Source organism: Bombus vancouverensis, unplaced genomic scaffold, assembly GCF_051014615.1.
Source record: "Bombus vancouverensis nearcticus unplaced genomic scaffold, iyBomVanc1_principal scaffold0028, whole genome shotgun sequence".
NCBI lineage: Eukaryota > Metazoa > Arthropoda > Insecta > Hymenoptera > Apidae > Bombus > Bombus vancouverensis.
This window is the reverse complement of record NW_027468919.1, coordinates 912,963-929,541: the sequence shown is the minus strand read 5'-3', so window position 1 is coordinate 929,541 and position 16,579 is coordinate 912,963. Positions and strand designations below refer to the sequence as shown.

The following is a 16,579-nucleotide window of genomic DNA, read 5'->3' as shown; positions in this document are numbered from 1 at the left end:
TTCGGTATTGTTGCTTTGATTCTGTTTGTTTGTGGGCGTTGTTTGTCTAATGTTTTGGGTTACTTGCGCGTAGCTGCGGTTTCCTTGGGGATCGGTGTTTCCGTTTATAGCTTTTGGTTCATTTTGTGCTTTCAATGTTGCTTAATTATCCGTTATACTTTGTTGTGGTTGGTAGTTGTTGATTGATCTATTGCCAAGTGGTGGAAACTGTTTACGTTGTGATTGTTTTCTGATTTCGCATCCTTTATAGCTGGCTGGGTGGTTTCCATTACAGTTGTAACATTTTACTTCATTTATTTTCCCTACGTATGGACAATGTGTTGTTAAATGCTTCGTATCGTATCTTGTCATATTGTTTATTGCTCTTGTTTGACGACCAATTTTTGCTAATTCGTCACTTAATTTTTTTTGTGTTAGTTTTTGAATGTAGTCCTCTTATAACTATTTCGTAGCTCCTTTCCGTTTTCAGCTGGTATGTGTGGTACACAGCGTTTTTTCTTTTAATTCTTTTATCACTTTCCTATAATTTTCTGGGGTGTTTATTTGAATTTTTACTTGTTCTAATTTTGTTTGTTTTATTGTGTAGTTTTCCTTCCCAACTATATCGTTTAGTCGATCAATAAGCGGGTCTATTATCTGGGCGTCGACAAATATTGGTGGTGGTTTTGTAGTTTGCGTTGATTTAATTGTGTTTTTGGTTGTTGGGTCGTCTATTTCTTCCGTAAGTGAGCTGAAGGAGTTTCTTAATGGTAATTCTTGCAGCCATCGCTGCTTTTCTGTATCTGAATTTCCTGTTATTTTTCGTTTCTTGTTATAACTTGCCACCTTCCAGCTTTCATCCTGTTGGGTTAATTCGTTATTGGTAATATTCTCTTCATTGTTTGGTATTGTTTCCATATCAACTTCGTTTGTAGCTGAGCATTCCTGTTCTTCGTTTATTGGTTGGCTTGGTTTTGATATGTTTGTTGTTTTATTTATGTAGTATTGTTCGTCTTTGTTAATTATTTTTATCGGTGGGATGTGCTTTTTCATTTTAGTTTTGCTTGTAGTCTTCTTAGTAGAAGACACGAGTTTCCACCATTTAGCTATGGGCGTTGCCGTTCGTAACTTTCTCTTCCCCACTTGCCGCACTTTTTCTGAAGCACTGTTTTACACGTCCGTTTGGCTCGGTTGCTCTGGCAGAACTCGATTTACAACATTGAGAACATTTATATCGAAAATTCTTTCTCGCATGAAGCTTCTGTATTAATACAAAAGGCACGAATTAAGATATATGATTGTTCACAAGTATTAGAGCACTTGCTGATCTTATAGATTTTATAGAAAATGTGATACATGATTGACCAAGATTATTAAGAAAATGAAGTTTACATCCGTATGAGATTAACGATCCGAAATACACACTTTGTGAAAATTCGTGACAGTTGGAGGAAAAGTAATGAATTAACGATTATGTGACAGCAATTAAAATCCGTCGATCTAAGGTCTTTATTAAATTAAATAGTTCAAAATCGTTTACATATTAGGTGATCCCATAAGTTTTTGTGTATATATTTCATGTGTCGATTTCTAAACATACGGCCATACGGGACCAATGCACTTGAGCTTAGCTGATCGAGAACAGGCTAGAGTAGATCTTCGTGGGCATAAGATCGTAATATAGTGAACACAGTGACTTCTAACAGTAAAAAATCACGAGTGAAATGCGTATCCATTTTCGACATCTCATGTTATATGAATTTCGGAAAGAAAGTTCGGTAACAATTGCCAGGAAAAACATATGTGCTGTTTACGGAGAAAATACGCTTTCATCTCGCACCTGTAGGAAGTGGTTCCAACGTTGTAGAGCTGGGAATTTCTGTTTAGAAGAGGAGGTACGCTCCGGGTGTCCTCCTCAGACAGACGGAGATAAAATTCGGGATCTTGTTGAAAAATCACCAAGTTTGACAGTTCAAGAGATGTCAAATGTCCTGAAAATACCTAAGACAACGATTCATAGGTGTTTAAAAAAATGGGGATGGTGTCAAAGTTGAACGTTTGGGTGCCCCATGAACTTACGGAACGGAACCGTCTTGAACGAACGACAGCGTGCATTAATTGCACGTAATAAACGTGAACCATTCCTTAAACGCCCCTGGTAACTGGTGATGAAAAGTGGATACTTTTCGAAAACCCTGAACGGAAACGTAGCTGATCCCAACGAAATCAGCCACTTGAACGCTGTGCAAAACCAGGGTTACATCCACGTAAAGTTCTTTTGTGTGTATGGTGGGATTATAAAGGAATACTCTATTTTGAACTTTTATCTAGTGGTGATACCATTAATTCAGACAAATATTGCGCTCAGTTAGAAAAATTAAGGGAAGCACTAGCTGAAAAACGGCCAGGTTTAGTGAATAGGAACAACGTTATCTTCCATCACGACAATGCTAAACCGCATGTCGCGAAAAGCGTTACAAAAAAATTGTCTGAATTTAATTGAAAAATTTTACCACATCCCCCATATTCCCCAGACATTGCCTCATCTGATTACCACCTGTTCAGAGCATTACAACACTTTTTAGTAGCTAAAAAATTTGAAAATATTGACACTCTCAAAAATAGCATAGAAAATTATTTTAAAGAAAAACAAGAGAACTTTTATCGAGACGGAACCTACCAGAAAAATGGGAAGAAGTTGTACAACGAGAGGGGGATTACATTTTTTCATGAAACTGAAAGGTATGTAAACGATCTTAACATATATAACCTCTCGAAAAACGGCACGAACTTATGGGATGACCTAATAATTAAACAACTATAAATATATCAAAAGATTATAATAAAAGAATGTAATAGAATATCTAATGTCCGTACTTGTAAATACAACGAAAAACGTAACGTGTAGATTGCAGATGTTTATGAATGTAAAATTTGCGAAAAGCATATGAAAGTTATACACATAAAATATACAAATATTGATATATGCACGAAAACTATGCGTATATGCACAAAGATATGTACAATTTATGAGTAATATGTCTAATATTGATTTATTAACGTTATGTGAATTGATACAAAAGGATATTTAACAATTTCGTTTTAAATAAAAATCTATTTATGACGACGCGCCAAAATTCGCATTACGATAAATTACGATAAATTATAAATTGCTTTTCCGTATCTGCAGCACTCGAATTGTACAAGTAATGTGTGCGTTTGAGGGCTCGACCTTTTGGTCGACCGCGCCATACCTGCAGTGAAAACGCATACTGGCTTCGCATTTAGATGTTCGCGTTCGACTTGGGAATGGCGCGCATAGATGGTCGGCGCGCGACTTGCCCTCTCCTTGCGGATCATTGGACAAGTTAAACCTACCCTTTCGGGCGGCAGCTCGCTTAGCTGGCGCCACGCGATACCTGCCACCATATAGCTCGGTCCCAGCAGGTTGGCTCTCCAGCCGATTATTCCTGCTCGGCAACCATTTTGTATGCTTACCGCTTGCACCGACGGTCACAGGTTTTCTCTCCAGCTCGCACGCTTCGTGCTTTTTTCTGCGCCCCGGTTCTTCGTTACTGTTGTTTTCTTGGTTCTATCTTGTTTATTGTTCTATCTTCGATCTAGTGTTCTGTTTGTTGTATCCGTTTATTTCTTCGTTGCGATTCTTTGTTTGGTTGTTGTTGTTGTCTCTATAAACTTGAAATATAAATGCAATTTCCTTTTAAATACAGTAACGAGGTTTATTCAATTTCGATAACATTGTATTAGTAAGATATCGAAGCTAGCAACTTTTCGTTGAAGTTTATTTTATATTTCTTAAATTATTCGGGTAAAGATAACTCCACACTGACGGCCTATTGTCCACAGACAGATGTCGTAGTAATCGGCGGACAATGTCTGTCAGTGAAACTTAAGGCGCGTACGGGCAGACTACAGGCGTCTGTAGACATTGCCTGCCGACAACACATGCCAAAACATGTATATAAACTGCCTGCAAGCAACGTCGCTTGTCCACTAGAAGTTTGCCGGGTATCACTGCGTATCGATGAGTCGAAGATGCCTTGGAGATGCAACACACGGATCGTTTATATCTACCTGTAATCCAATCAAGCTAGCCTAAAAAAAAGACAAATTCAACATAAAATTGTATCGGACATTTTGCTACAACGCTCAACTGATAGAAATCATGCTCAGGAACAAATATATGTCTTTGCTAACTTTCTAAATATATGTAGACGACGTTTTAAATTGCTAGTAGTTGAAACAAACAATATGATATATTTTTGAGTGATCTATAAGGATTTACAGGCCCACTGGGAAATCTTATTAGTGTTCTCTTGCACTATGTATTAAAGCGCATCAACACCGATAGAAGCACTGTACACGCGATATCGTCGCGTCGTGTCTCCTGAAAATCGCCGATAAGTCGCTCGAAACTTTACTGGAAACATTTCTCCATGTTCTACTGACAATCACATAGCATGTGTCATTGCTGGAATTTGATAAATTTGGTTGAGAACACGAAAGAATTTTCCGTTTACAGTAAAGCAAGGGACTATCGAGTTGGAACAATTCGTGTTTGAAAATAGCGTTCTATGCTAAAATAGCGGTGGAAATTATACTACATGTAAAAGTGAGTCATAAAAACAAATACAATTTTCTTATTTTCTATCTTTTTTACTTTTATCGCAAGTTTGATTTCTATACATATAACTGTTTTCAATTTAAGGAGGAACTTATTTTCTTAAGGGCTTTTCATACAAATTTGAAAAATAACTGTTGTTTTTGATCCCTTATCTCTATCTTTATCCTTCTATTTTTGTGAGACTGTATCGGTTATTTATTCTTAATTTTTACAATCCGAAGTCTAATTTATGTGCCGTATTAATTTTCTGTGAATAATTTAGAGATATGTGAAATCTTGCTATATATATATACTGTTTGGTACCTATTAGAAGTGCGTTCGATCTAATGTGGAAAATTCTTAATTTTAATAAAATAGTTTCAAATTGCTAAGGCTGGGGCAAACTAAGAAGTTTCTGGAATATACAGGGTAGTAAGTCGCTTCGCAGATATGTGTACATCGGGACAATATGTTACATATGTAATCCCTTACACAGTTTCATATTATCTTGTAAAATAATCATTCTTCTTTTAATATCAGTTGGTTTTTGTATTTTTATTTCATTTATCTCATAGGTTATAATTCCTTTAGGAAATTTTTGCAAAAATTTTCGCTGGAAATTTTCAGAAAACCTTATTCCTGAACAAAATTTGTTTTGTACTACGAACTGTCGCATTTAAATAAGAAAAATTCTATTTATTTAATTTTGTTATTAAGCTTATTCATATCCAACTTCAACTTATCTGTAGCTTGTTTACAATTAATTAAGTTTGAAATGTTTGTTTGTTAGTTATTACAAAAGGGTCATAGCTAAGTTTTTGAGTTGTGCTCAGGTTATTATAACTTCAGTTATTATGCTCTGAGCGTCATGTTGTTTCTTAATAAAATTCTTTAGTCTCAATAATCAATTTTCTCTGTTCATAAAGATGGTGGTTGTTTATTTTAAGAATTTTGTTCTTAATTCCAAATATTGCGGACATTCTTTTATTATGCATTAGTTGATATCCAATCTTCTTGAATAGGACGTATTGCATATTCCATTTTTATTTGTTTTATATTTTATCCTGTTTCCTAGACTCACTGCACAATCACGTTTGTCTCTCTGCTAATCTAACTTGTACTATTATTCTTTTAGTTATTAACAATAATTTCATATCTAAGCAACTCACCTCAATTATGTTTTCTGAGTCGTTAGTATATTTATATACTTCACCGTTGATAATCCTGTAGATTATTCTATTCTCTCCGTTTATTACGCCCCAAGGCTTACTATAGGCCGTGTTCCTAACCGTCGCAAACAGATCGTCTTACATGACCGTCGAGATATACACAAAGTAGCGATAAACGCATAGTTGTCGTCAAGCAGCGAGTTCCAGAAACATCTATTCGCCTTCGGTGCGTTATTTTATCCGCATAAAGAAGCTGGTATACGTGATCATAGGCGCGAACGGTGGCGTGATCCGAGCGTAGTGGGGGTCGTCTTCCAGAGAAGACAACGAAAAGGATCGAAGAGTAATCGGTCCCTTCTGAAGAGTCAAACGTTATAAATTGCTTAGTCTAACGAATTCATTGAGAGATATCGCAAAGTCGGGTCGAATTCCTATAACATATCAACTGTATTTATCGCTAAATAATTTGTGACGTTTTTATTATTACATTCATTATTTTTAAATATACAAGCTATATTAACCTGTTAATACAGTGTTAAATTCATTGAACCACCCCTATTATCGTAACAGAAATCAGGGGATCGATCAGTTCGTGGCGTCGGTTATCTAATTGCAACGGGAATTTACTACTCCCGTTGACGTGCTTTCTCGCGATCACGTCTCTCCGCGAATGCTCGAATAAACACGGATTGCTTTTTAACTAAACATATTCATATCCTGTTTTCTCAAAATCGAAAGCTTAAAACATCCGTTCTTACTGATGTTATTTCAATTATATTTATATCGCGTTATTTCGATTATCTAATATATTTTTTACTTTTTTCATGTAAAATCATCATTTTACCAATTGTACCATAATTATTAGGAAGCTTTGTTAGAATATGGTACGACCGTTCGCGGAGAGACGCGGTCGCGAGGAAAACGCGTCAGCGAGAGGCGTAACTTCTCGCTACGATTCGGTGAATCGACGCCGCGAAGTAGTCGTTCCCCTATTTCGGTTGAGATAACAGAGGTGGTTGATTGAATATGACACAGTAGTAAGTTATATTTCACCGTTTATTCCACAACTTATAACGAGGATAGTTACACTGGTGCGTGTGTACGAGATTGGTGGATACCCGCTCGAAGGATGCTGATCGTTCGAAGGATGCAAACACCGTCCTCTTGGCAGACGATGCTGTCTCGGAGGAAGGCTAAGGATCCGAGTGTCTAGCGCACGGGACCATCGGATTTGTTGGTGCCGATGTTATTTAGGAGAGTGAGGGAATAGGCTTCGTTTTTAATTGGTTAAACGAAGGGTCTTAACTGCCCTCGAGAGAAAGTGGTTAGTGGGAGGAAAGTTGCAGCGTGCGTGACAAAAAAACAACTTTCCCTTGTCCTGCCGTGGTAGACAATAGTGTTTAGAAATTCCTCGGGACCAGATGTTTGTTTTGTTTAAAGCACCTTTTCTAGGAAATCTATGATTTATGGACGGTGCTTAAAACTATGGAGGATATGCTGCGAGTATCCGAAGACATCTGGTTGCCACATTGCCCGCGGTGTGTGGCCTCGGCTAGGTAGAGTGTTACGCGACGTAACAGAATATAATCTTGGAATTAAGATTAATAATCTGTGGAAGACACAATGTTTGTGTTGAAACAATATAATGTGATATTTATTAAACAATTATTACAGGAATTATAAGTGTGTGTGTTCTGGAATGTAGACAGTTGACTGACTGGCACAGACACAGACACAGACTGACTGGCTTAGTGACCCATGGCCCTTGAAAAGGTTTTGAACCCCACTCTCTATGCAGTAATGAGTGTGACCTGTGTGGGTGTCTGTGTGGCGTCACATGTGCCACAGAACCTTCTAGTAGCTTCTCGACGTGCCCATCGGGAATGTTCCATCCATATTCCTACGCTTCTTCCGCCGAATTCTCGAAAGAGCATGCACGTGCTAGCCGCTGTGGTACATCTCACGAACGCACGCTAATGAGGATATCGCTGAACAACGAAGGAAAGAATCCGTTCGATCAATCACCTCACCTGTATGCGATTAATATCGTTGTATTCCAACAAACTCTGAACAATAACGTAAACACGAAACTGTAATTTGTGTCTTTGTAATTTGCAACGTTGTTAAAATTTTGTATCTCCCTTTGCAAATGCAAATAATTTAAATGAAAAAATACATGGTTTTTAAATCGTTTCTCTTATATTCGTAATAATAATTTCGTTCTACAGTGAATGCATTTATTATTCAACGACGTGATTTTCGGTTGTTTATTGGAAAGTTATAATGCTGCTGATCTATAGAATTAGTACTGACTGTTATAGTAATATGCACAGCGAGTCATTTGTAATAAATTGTAATTACTTGTAATGTATATCGATTGTAATTACTCGTAAACCACTCAATTCATAAATGCATACATATGTGACGGCACTCGACAGCACAAATACGACAACTCGACACTAACTAATACCAGACAACGGCAGCGCAGTGGTTAGCGCCTCAAGTTACGAACGTTCGGGATCTGGGTTCTTAAATCCCGGCGACCGTAGTCCGATTTTTCTTCCACGATTCTTAAATGAAAAGAAAATACAGCAGTACCCTAGCAGCGACATCTACAGCCAGCAGCTACAATTATCATTTGTGTCTTTGTTCTCTCCTAAAGGCCGTCCAAGGGACTTGAGAATGCAAAGAAGAAGTGCTGCAAGAACATAACAAATATATTTACAAACCAAAACCAATTCATTACAACGCTCATCCTTCAATTACATCCTCCGTCGCGAAAATCCTCCGCTTCCTTTCTGTCAATCCATCTTGCCCATATGTGGTTCCATAGCTGCTGAATCGTATATAGACAAACAACAACTTGAGTAAGCAAGGGGGATGGATGTAGAGCCGACAAATAAAGGAAAAGGAGAGAGAAGTGTTTCGTCCTTGAGTTTATCATATTGTGGTGGCCGGGGGATTCAACGCTATGTCCTCGATTCGCTCTAAGTACTCAGGTTCTAGACTCCCTTGGAGGGCGGTAGATTTTTCTTCATCGCCCGCGATGCTCGCCGCCGCGAGCTATCTCTCTAGTAAGGGGAACCTTAGCACTATCTTCTAGGGCATCGTCAAAGGCACGCGGACTCTTCACTGGTCGTAACTGTTTTATTCTTGTTTGACATATCGTTAGCGCGCTAACACAACTACATTTGGGTTATCTTGTTTTCACAGAAACCTGAGAATTGCTCAGAGTATTTTAATAAAATATTCAACTACTTTAAAACGCAAAAAATAGTTTATTGTATGGAATATATAGAGTGGTTCACGCAATTGTTTCGGCATAATTGGAAAATTCGAAATGTGCAGCTTTAAAAATATTGCAGAGGAAAAATCGGATTCGTCGAGGACAACCTTCGTTCAGAAAGTAAGGGAAATTGGCATTGCTGCTAATTGGTCAATTTGTATATCGGTGGTTAGAAAAGGATGCTAGCCGCTCTCGAGAGAAAGTCTCTAGTGGGAGACGTCGTTCGTTAAAAAATAGGCGTTTCGACCGTTCGCGGAGAGACGCGATCGCGAGATAGCACGTCAACGAGAGTTGTAAGTTCCCGTTACGATTAAATAATCGACGCCACGAACTGATCGATCCCCTTATTTCGATTATGATAGTAAGGGTAGTTCAATGAAATTCCACAGAATTAACACAAATAAATTAATGTTTATTTCAACAACTTATTAACTAGAAAGATATAAAAGGAACAAAAAAAATGTAACTGCGTTTTGATTGATAAGTAATGCGCGACGTATCAGATGTGTTGACGGTTCGACTTCTCGAAAAGTTCTGAACGCCTTTCGATTTTTTTCGTTTTTTCTGGAAGGCGACCCCCACTACGTTCGGATCACGCCACATTCTTTTACTGCGAGGTAAAATACGGGCCACGAGTCGACGTTTCTGGAAGTCGCCCTGCTTAATGAACCATGCGCTTGCCACTACAACGTTTGTTTGCCGGGCAGACGCGACGATCCGTCTGCGACATTATAGTGCCGCGATCGATAGTTAAGAATATGACCTATGGTAAGCCGCATGGCGTAACATTCTCCCCCCCCGTTGAGAGGGTACCGATCAAACTAGGGAGGTGTGGTTGAAGTTCCCATCTTATTTCGTCTCGGTGGCTAGTTGTTCGGGTTTCTCGAGATCGGGTTGAATTGGCAGTGGGACAAGCCTTTTGACGCCCCGATCCAAAATGCTCTTTGCCGTCTGAACTGTAGCTGTCCGGATGACACCATCGGCGCCTGGATGAACCTTGATAACTCGGCCCAGAGGCCAATGCATGGAGGGAACGTTGTCCTCTCTGAGGATGACGATTGTGCCCTTTTGGATGCTGTGTCCACCCTTGCTCCATTTATTGCGGTTGGTTAGCTCGTTCAAATACTCCTTATGCCAGCGGTTCCAAAAATGTTGTTTAAGCTGTTGGATATGCTGCCATTTGGAGAGTCGGTTCGATGGAATGTCTCTGAAATCTCGATCACGTAAGCACATTAATGAATCGCCAATGAGGAAATGTACGGGAGTGAGGGCTAGGAGATCATTTGGATCGGTGGAGATAGGAGTTAGTGGGCGGGAATTGAGGACTGCTTCTATTTCTATGATAAGAGTATTACGGTGTTAAGCTCATATGTTTCTGTTTCTCCACTCGCGCTGCGCCATAATATCCTTTGATATTTCCGATCCTCTGGTCGTACGAGGAACTGCCGATACATTTTCTCGATGTCGCCAGTGAGTACGTACTGATGAGCCCGGAATCTAATTAATATACAAAATAAATTGTGAATTGATTCGAGAATATAGGATTTCCCCATTTTCATGATTATCGTGATTTTTGTATAAATATATTTTTTAAGATACTAATAATTAGGTACTTATAAATTAGTATTATCAATTATTTTGCATTTATAATTCCGCCTCTAGTATAAGTGTTAATTGAAAACTAACTTTATGTTTCAAAAAGTACTAGCAAAGTCGTTGAGTAACAAGCCACTGATGCTAACACAAATAGCATTGTCGTAATTAAATATTTCTAAATATTCATTTTTCATTTTGAACCTGTAGAAACAATTTATTATATATACTGTTAGCTAAGTAATTGCATATTTAATTAAGTCGAAATATAAAACTTAGTTATTTTGATAATTTAGAAAATAAAAAACTGACAAACATTTCAATTTAATTTATGGTTGGAACAGAAGACAGTTATTTTTCATTAATTGAAATATTGCAATGCAGAGTACTTTCCAAAATACGCCGAGAGTATTCCTGATGGTGAAACGAGCGTTGCTTCATCGAACGCAGCTAAAGAAAACAACATCTATGTAGTTGGTGGTACGATGCCTGAAATAGAGGGCGATAAATTGTACAATACCTGTACTATTTGGGGTCCCGATGGAACTTTGATAGCAAAACACCGAAAGGTAAGTAATATATTCCTTTATGGCTTTGAATTTGAAAATATTGGGGTGAAGAAAGTGACTCTATCTAGGAATAATTTAGGAATATACATATGTACATACGTATACTATAACCAATTCTATAATTTACGGTTTATAAAATACGTTATGATACGGGAAACGCCCATTTTTGTTGTAATGTGTTTGTTGTTGTATAAATTTTTCACATACTTAAAATATTATTATACTTATTTTTTCTCCTTTTTAAACATTATTAAATGATAAGATTTTTTAATAAAAGAAAGTGATAAAAACGCTGTCAGTTATTAAATAAAAAATAATTAAAGTTTAGGAGTTGGTAACTTTGATATTAAATTACAAAAGTTGCAGCAATAGAATTAGCGACTACATTTTTATGTTATTAGGTACATCTATTCGACATCGACATTCCTAATAAGATTACTTTTCGAGAGAGTGATTCACTCAGTCCTGGTAACTCCCTAACGACGTTCGATGTGAAGGGCTGCAAAATAGGTATTGGCATTTGCTATGATATTAGATTCGAGGAAATGGCACGCATTTATCGGAACAAAGGTACAGTAACTTAATCGATCAATACTTAACTAGCAAAAAATTAAATATCTTTCTTAAATATATTCTATATAAAATAATATAATCTGTAACTCTGTATAAAAAGAAGCTTAATTTAAAAAACCAGTATATTTGCTGAAAATGAAACAAATAAAAGAATTAAAAGCACAATAAGAGGACTGTCCTCGCATATTCAGAAATGATGGAATGTGAACCGTGCAACTACGAAGTTAATTGGTATTCGGTGGCTTCATATTTCCTGCTTCTCTGGGTTAGGTTGCCAAATGCTGATATATCCAGCGGCATTCAATATGACCACTGGAACACTGCACTGGTCATTACTTCAGCGTTTCAGAGCGAATGATAATCAATTATACGTTGCCTGCATATCACCGGCTCCTGTTCCTTAAGCAAGTTACGTCGCATGGGGACATACACAGTTGACCAATCCCTGGGGAAAGATTCTTTACGATTTGGAAACTCAAGAGAATATGGCAGTCACCGATATCAAAAAAAAAAAAAACTGGCGAATCGTGTGTTACCACAACGAGACACGCGATGCTATTTGTCGCCTTAAATTGTGCCGCAACTCGTTTTTGAGATCTTTGCCAGGGGCGCGTTAAAATATGCTGAAAATATATTTCTGGCTTTTCTGGCGTTTAACTGAAATATGACAAATAACGTTGTAAAACATATGTACTTATGACTTACAGAGTAATTGAGTGTACAAAATATATAGTATACAAAATAGCCAGCGATTTAGGGCTTTAAAAGATCAAAAGAAAAGAAAAGAAAGGAAAAGAAGAAAGATAATATGTTGTGGCAGTCTAAGTCAATCTAAGAAAATTGATAAAGGGAGGGAGGGACAAAGCTAGTTAATCTGGAAAGAATCCAAGCGTCAATTTCGAGCATTTACAGAGAATCAAGCGAGCTGGTTAAAGTCGTGAGTTGAGCAATTATCCCGCGTTAGGTTCAATCAGGTTAGTCCCACGCGAAATTGATCCAACCATCGCGAAAACGAGTGTATTCTGATTTCTGTCGCAGATACTTCTGGCTAGTGCAGTACCTACACGGTGGTTGTTGAAATAGCCGCTTCTCATCTATTTTCCGCAGCGCGGACATCATCCTTTGATCCCTTACGACTAACGAAGTTTTCGAAGATGTACGGTAGTTTGAGATTCTACTTGAAAATGATCATGATTGCGGCCTGTGTGCCGTCTGCTCTTCTTTTTGTCCTTCCGTTAAAGACTGGTAAGTTGATACTGACTATTTACTGAATTATGCGATCGAAACCCTACATAATGGCTACAAAAATGCCGCTAATATAATATTCCTTCTTTCTTGTATCTGTCTGCCTCTCAGGTCGTTTTACTAATTACAATAAGTAATTTCGACTTCTTTGCGCTCTCTTTTAACGCATTCGAGACCGAAAGAAATTCATACCAGTCAGTAGGCAAGGGTATAATATACATATTTTATATATAACTTATGTAGTAATGTATATATTATGTTAATTTCATATTTTTTTCAATATAGAATTATTATATATGTCGGGTTTACATTAGAATTAGGGTTAGGGGCGTGAAACGAATCTTCGTTTGGGTTACACGTTGTCGTTATGCAATAGGGAAGACATTGACTAGTGCAACTGCGATTATTATAGAATCGGACAAGTAACCGTGGTAATTAGGTACTCGAGAAACTAATGACAATGATCCTAGGTTCAATAACGAATCCGCGGTCGACGGGATGATAGATGAACGTACTCGCAAAATCTAAGTCGGACGCGTAATATTCACTGATCGTAAAGAGTTACTCCTTTCATCAATGAGATCGCGAGCGAGAATGTCTTTCCCGTCCCGATGATGCCACGGAGGAAAACTATAATGGGGTGTGTCTAAGGACACGAGATCATCGGATTCGTCGAGAAAAGCCTTCGTTCAGAAAGTAAGGGAAATTGGCGTTGCTGCTAATTGGTCAATCTCCATATCGGTGGTTAGAAAATGCTGCCAGCCGCCCTCGAGGGAAAGTTGCTAGTGGGAGACGCCGCTAGTTGAAAAATAAGTCTCCCCTATTTTCCCGTAGTTGGGACAAAGACTGTTTGTCTGTTTGAAGGACTTTAGTTAACTAAACCTTAAGATTTATAACGGGCCCTCGGGATAGCCGAACATGTACTGCGGAGACGCATCGACATCTGGCAATCATCTTACTCGAAGAATAGGGTCTGCGTGTGGCGAGCCACGGGACAGAAACCGTTGGAATGTTTACTGGCGCGTGTCGCCACGAATATTTCCTTCAAGGAGAGCTATAGAATTACTCCATACCTTTGCTAGGCAAAGCGTTCATCCATTGAACGCGGCTACGTTCGGCGACTGACTGTCGCCTCGAGCCCAAGCTCATTATCACAACTCTCGAACAATTACAATCGGATTGAATAACTACAATTGTTCAATTACAGCTATAGTAGACTCTAGGTTACAATGATGCGGGATTATCCAAAATTCCAAAGGCTCCAGTGTTCTTTCATCTCCGACATATATAAGTTTAATGAAATTATTTGTTTATATATTAAGATATTTATTGTTATAAAAATAAAATATAAAATTAAATATAATATTTGTTTTAAAGGTGATATAAAAGTATTTAAATAAAAATAATTTAAAATTAAAATTAAATTAATTCTTAGATTTATAAATATAAAGAAGAATACAATTATAAGAGTTTTCATTAATAGTAATAAATTTAATATATTAAAATTATTTTACTAGTTATATTAATATTTTTAAATTTTTAATTTACAAAATTAATGTTTTTATTAAACTATATAACTAAAAATATTAATTTAACAAAAAGTAGTTTAAATTAAAATAATAATTTTGGGAATTATAGATATTTTTATAAAATTTTTTTAAAATTTAATATTAAATTAAGTAATTTAATTTTTTTTAAGTTGATTAATATTAAATTTATTTTAGAATTTGTTATTGTGAATTTAATTTTATTAATTTTAATTATTTTATTAAACAATAATATTTATTTTTTATGTACTCAATGTACTGTACGTATTAATTTCAATTCAGTGTATCCTACTATTATTATTAATTGGATATAGAACGCTGCTATATAATATTGATAGTTCAAGAAAAGTATTAAAGCAGTGAAAATTATAGAGTCGTAAGAAGGAGGACGACAGAAGCAGGACAGAATCGCAACAGACGGACATTGCAAAAATGTCTTTTGCTCCGCCTCCAAGGGTTTGCACCCCTCCAACTGTTTTCAAAATTTCCTAAGGAATTATACCTGGCTTTATACCCGAGCAAATTTTATGACAGCATGAAAACATACTTTTTAGTTTCCTACTTTCTTTCATACTTCCCCATTCCTATTTTCATAGTTAATAAGTTAAAACTATTATTCTAAATGTACTGTACGTATTAATTTCAATTCAGTGTATCCTACTATTATTAGTAATTGGATATAGAACGCTGCTATATAATATTGATAGTTCAAGAAAAGTATTAAAGCAGTGAAAATTATAGAGTCGTAAGAAGGAGGACGACAGAAGCAGGACAGAATCGCAACAGACGGACATTGCAAAAATGTCTTTTGCTCCGCCTCCAAGGGTTTGCACCCCTCCAAATGTTTTCAAAATTTCCTAAGGAATTATACCTGGCTTTATACCCGAGCAAATTTTATGACAGCATGAAAACATACTTCTTAGTTTCCTACTTTCTTTCATACTTCCCCATTCCTATTTTCATAGTTAATAAGTTAAAACTATTATTCTAAATGTACTGTACGTATTATTTCAATTCAGTGTATCCTACTATTATTATTAATTGGATATAGAACGCTGCTATATAATATTGATAGTTCAAGAAAAGTATTAAAGCAGTGAAAATTATAGAGTCGTAAGAAGGAGGACGACAGGAGCAGGACAGAATCACAACAGACGGACATTGCAGAAATGTCTTTTGCTCCGCCTCCAAGGGTTTGCACCCCCCCCCCCCAACTGTTTTCAAAATTTCCTAAGGAATTATACCTGACTTTATACCCTAGCAAATTTTATGACAGCATGAAAACATACTTCTTAGTTTCCTACTTTCTATCATACTTCCCCATTCCTATTTTCATAGTTAATAAGTTAAAACTATTATTCTAAATGTACTGTACGTATTAATTTCAATTCAGTGTATCCTACTATTATTATTAATTGGATATAGAACGCTGCTATATAATATTGATAGTTCAAGAAAAGTATTAAAGCAGTGAAAATTATAGAGTCGTAAGAAGGAGGACGACAGAAGCAGGACAGAATCGCAACAGACGGACATTGCAAAAATGTCTTTTGCTCCGCCTCCAAGGGTTTGCACCCCTCCAAATGTTTTCAAAATTTCCTAAGGAATTATACCTGGCTTTATACCCGAGCAAATTTTATGACAGCATGAAAACATACTTCTTAGTTTCCTACTTTCTTTCATACTTCCCCATTCCTATTTTCATAGTTAATAAGTTAAAACTATTATTCTAAATGTACTGTACGTATTATTTCAATTCAGTGTATCCTACTATTATTATTAATTGGATATAGAACGCTGCTATATAATATTGATAGTTCAAGAAAAGTATTAAAGCAGTGAAAATTATAGAGTCGTAAGAAGGAGGACGACAGGAGCAGGACAGAATCGCAACAGACGGACATTGCAGAAATGTCTTTTGCTCCGCCTCCAAGGGTTTGCACCCCCCCCCCCCCAACTGTTTTCAAAATTTCCTAAGGAATTATACCTGACTT

The 16,579-nt window shown here is 36.8% G+C and overlaps 1 protein-coding gene across 1 annotated transcript; it reads left to right on the top strand.

The window, feature by feature from the left end:
- Positions 1 to 10,998: 10,998 nt before the first annotated feature.
- LOC143304256 (omega-amidase NIT2-A-like) lies at positions 10,999 to 12,302 on the top strand. Its single transcript, XM_076626662.1, has 3 exons — positions 10,999 to 11,220; positions 11,622 to 11,790; positions 12,064 to 12,302. The coding sequence occupies exons 1-3, from the start codon at positions 11,137 to 11,139 to the stop codon at positions 12,195 to 12,197; spliced, it is 387 nt and encodes a 128-aa protein (XP_076482777.1). The 5' UTR covers positions 10,999 to 11,136; the 3' UTR covers positions 12,198 to 12,302.
- Positions 12,303 to 16,579: the final 4,277 nt, after the last annotated feature.

Excerpts from the sequence above, each read along its gene's own strand:
- LOC143304256 (XM_076626662.1), top strand. The coding sequence starts at position 11,137 with ATGCCTGAAATAGAGGGCGATAAATTGTACAATACCTGTACTATTTGG. Across the intron at positions 11,221-11,621 it reads TGATAGCAAAACACCGAAAG|GTACATCTATTCGACATCGA; the intron begins GTAAGTAATATA and ends TTATGTTATTAG. Across the intron at positions 11,791-12,063 it reads ACGCATTTATCGGAACAAAG|GTTGCCAAATGCTGATATAT; the intron begins GTACAGTAACTT and ends TCTCTGGGTTAG.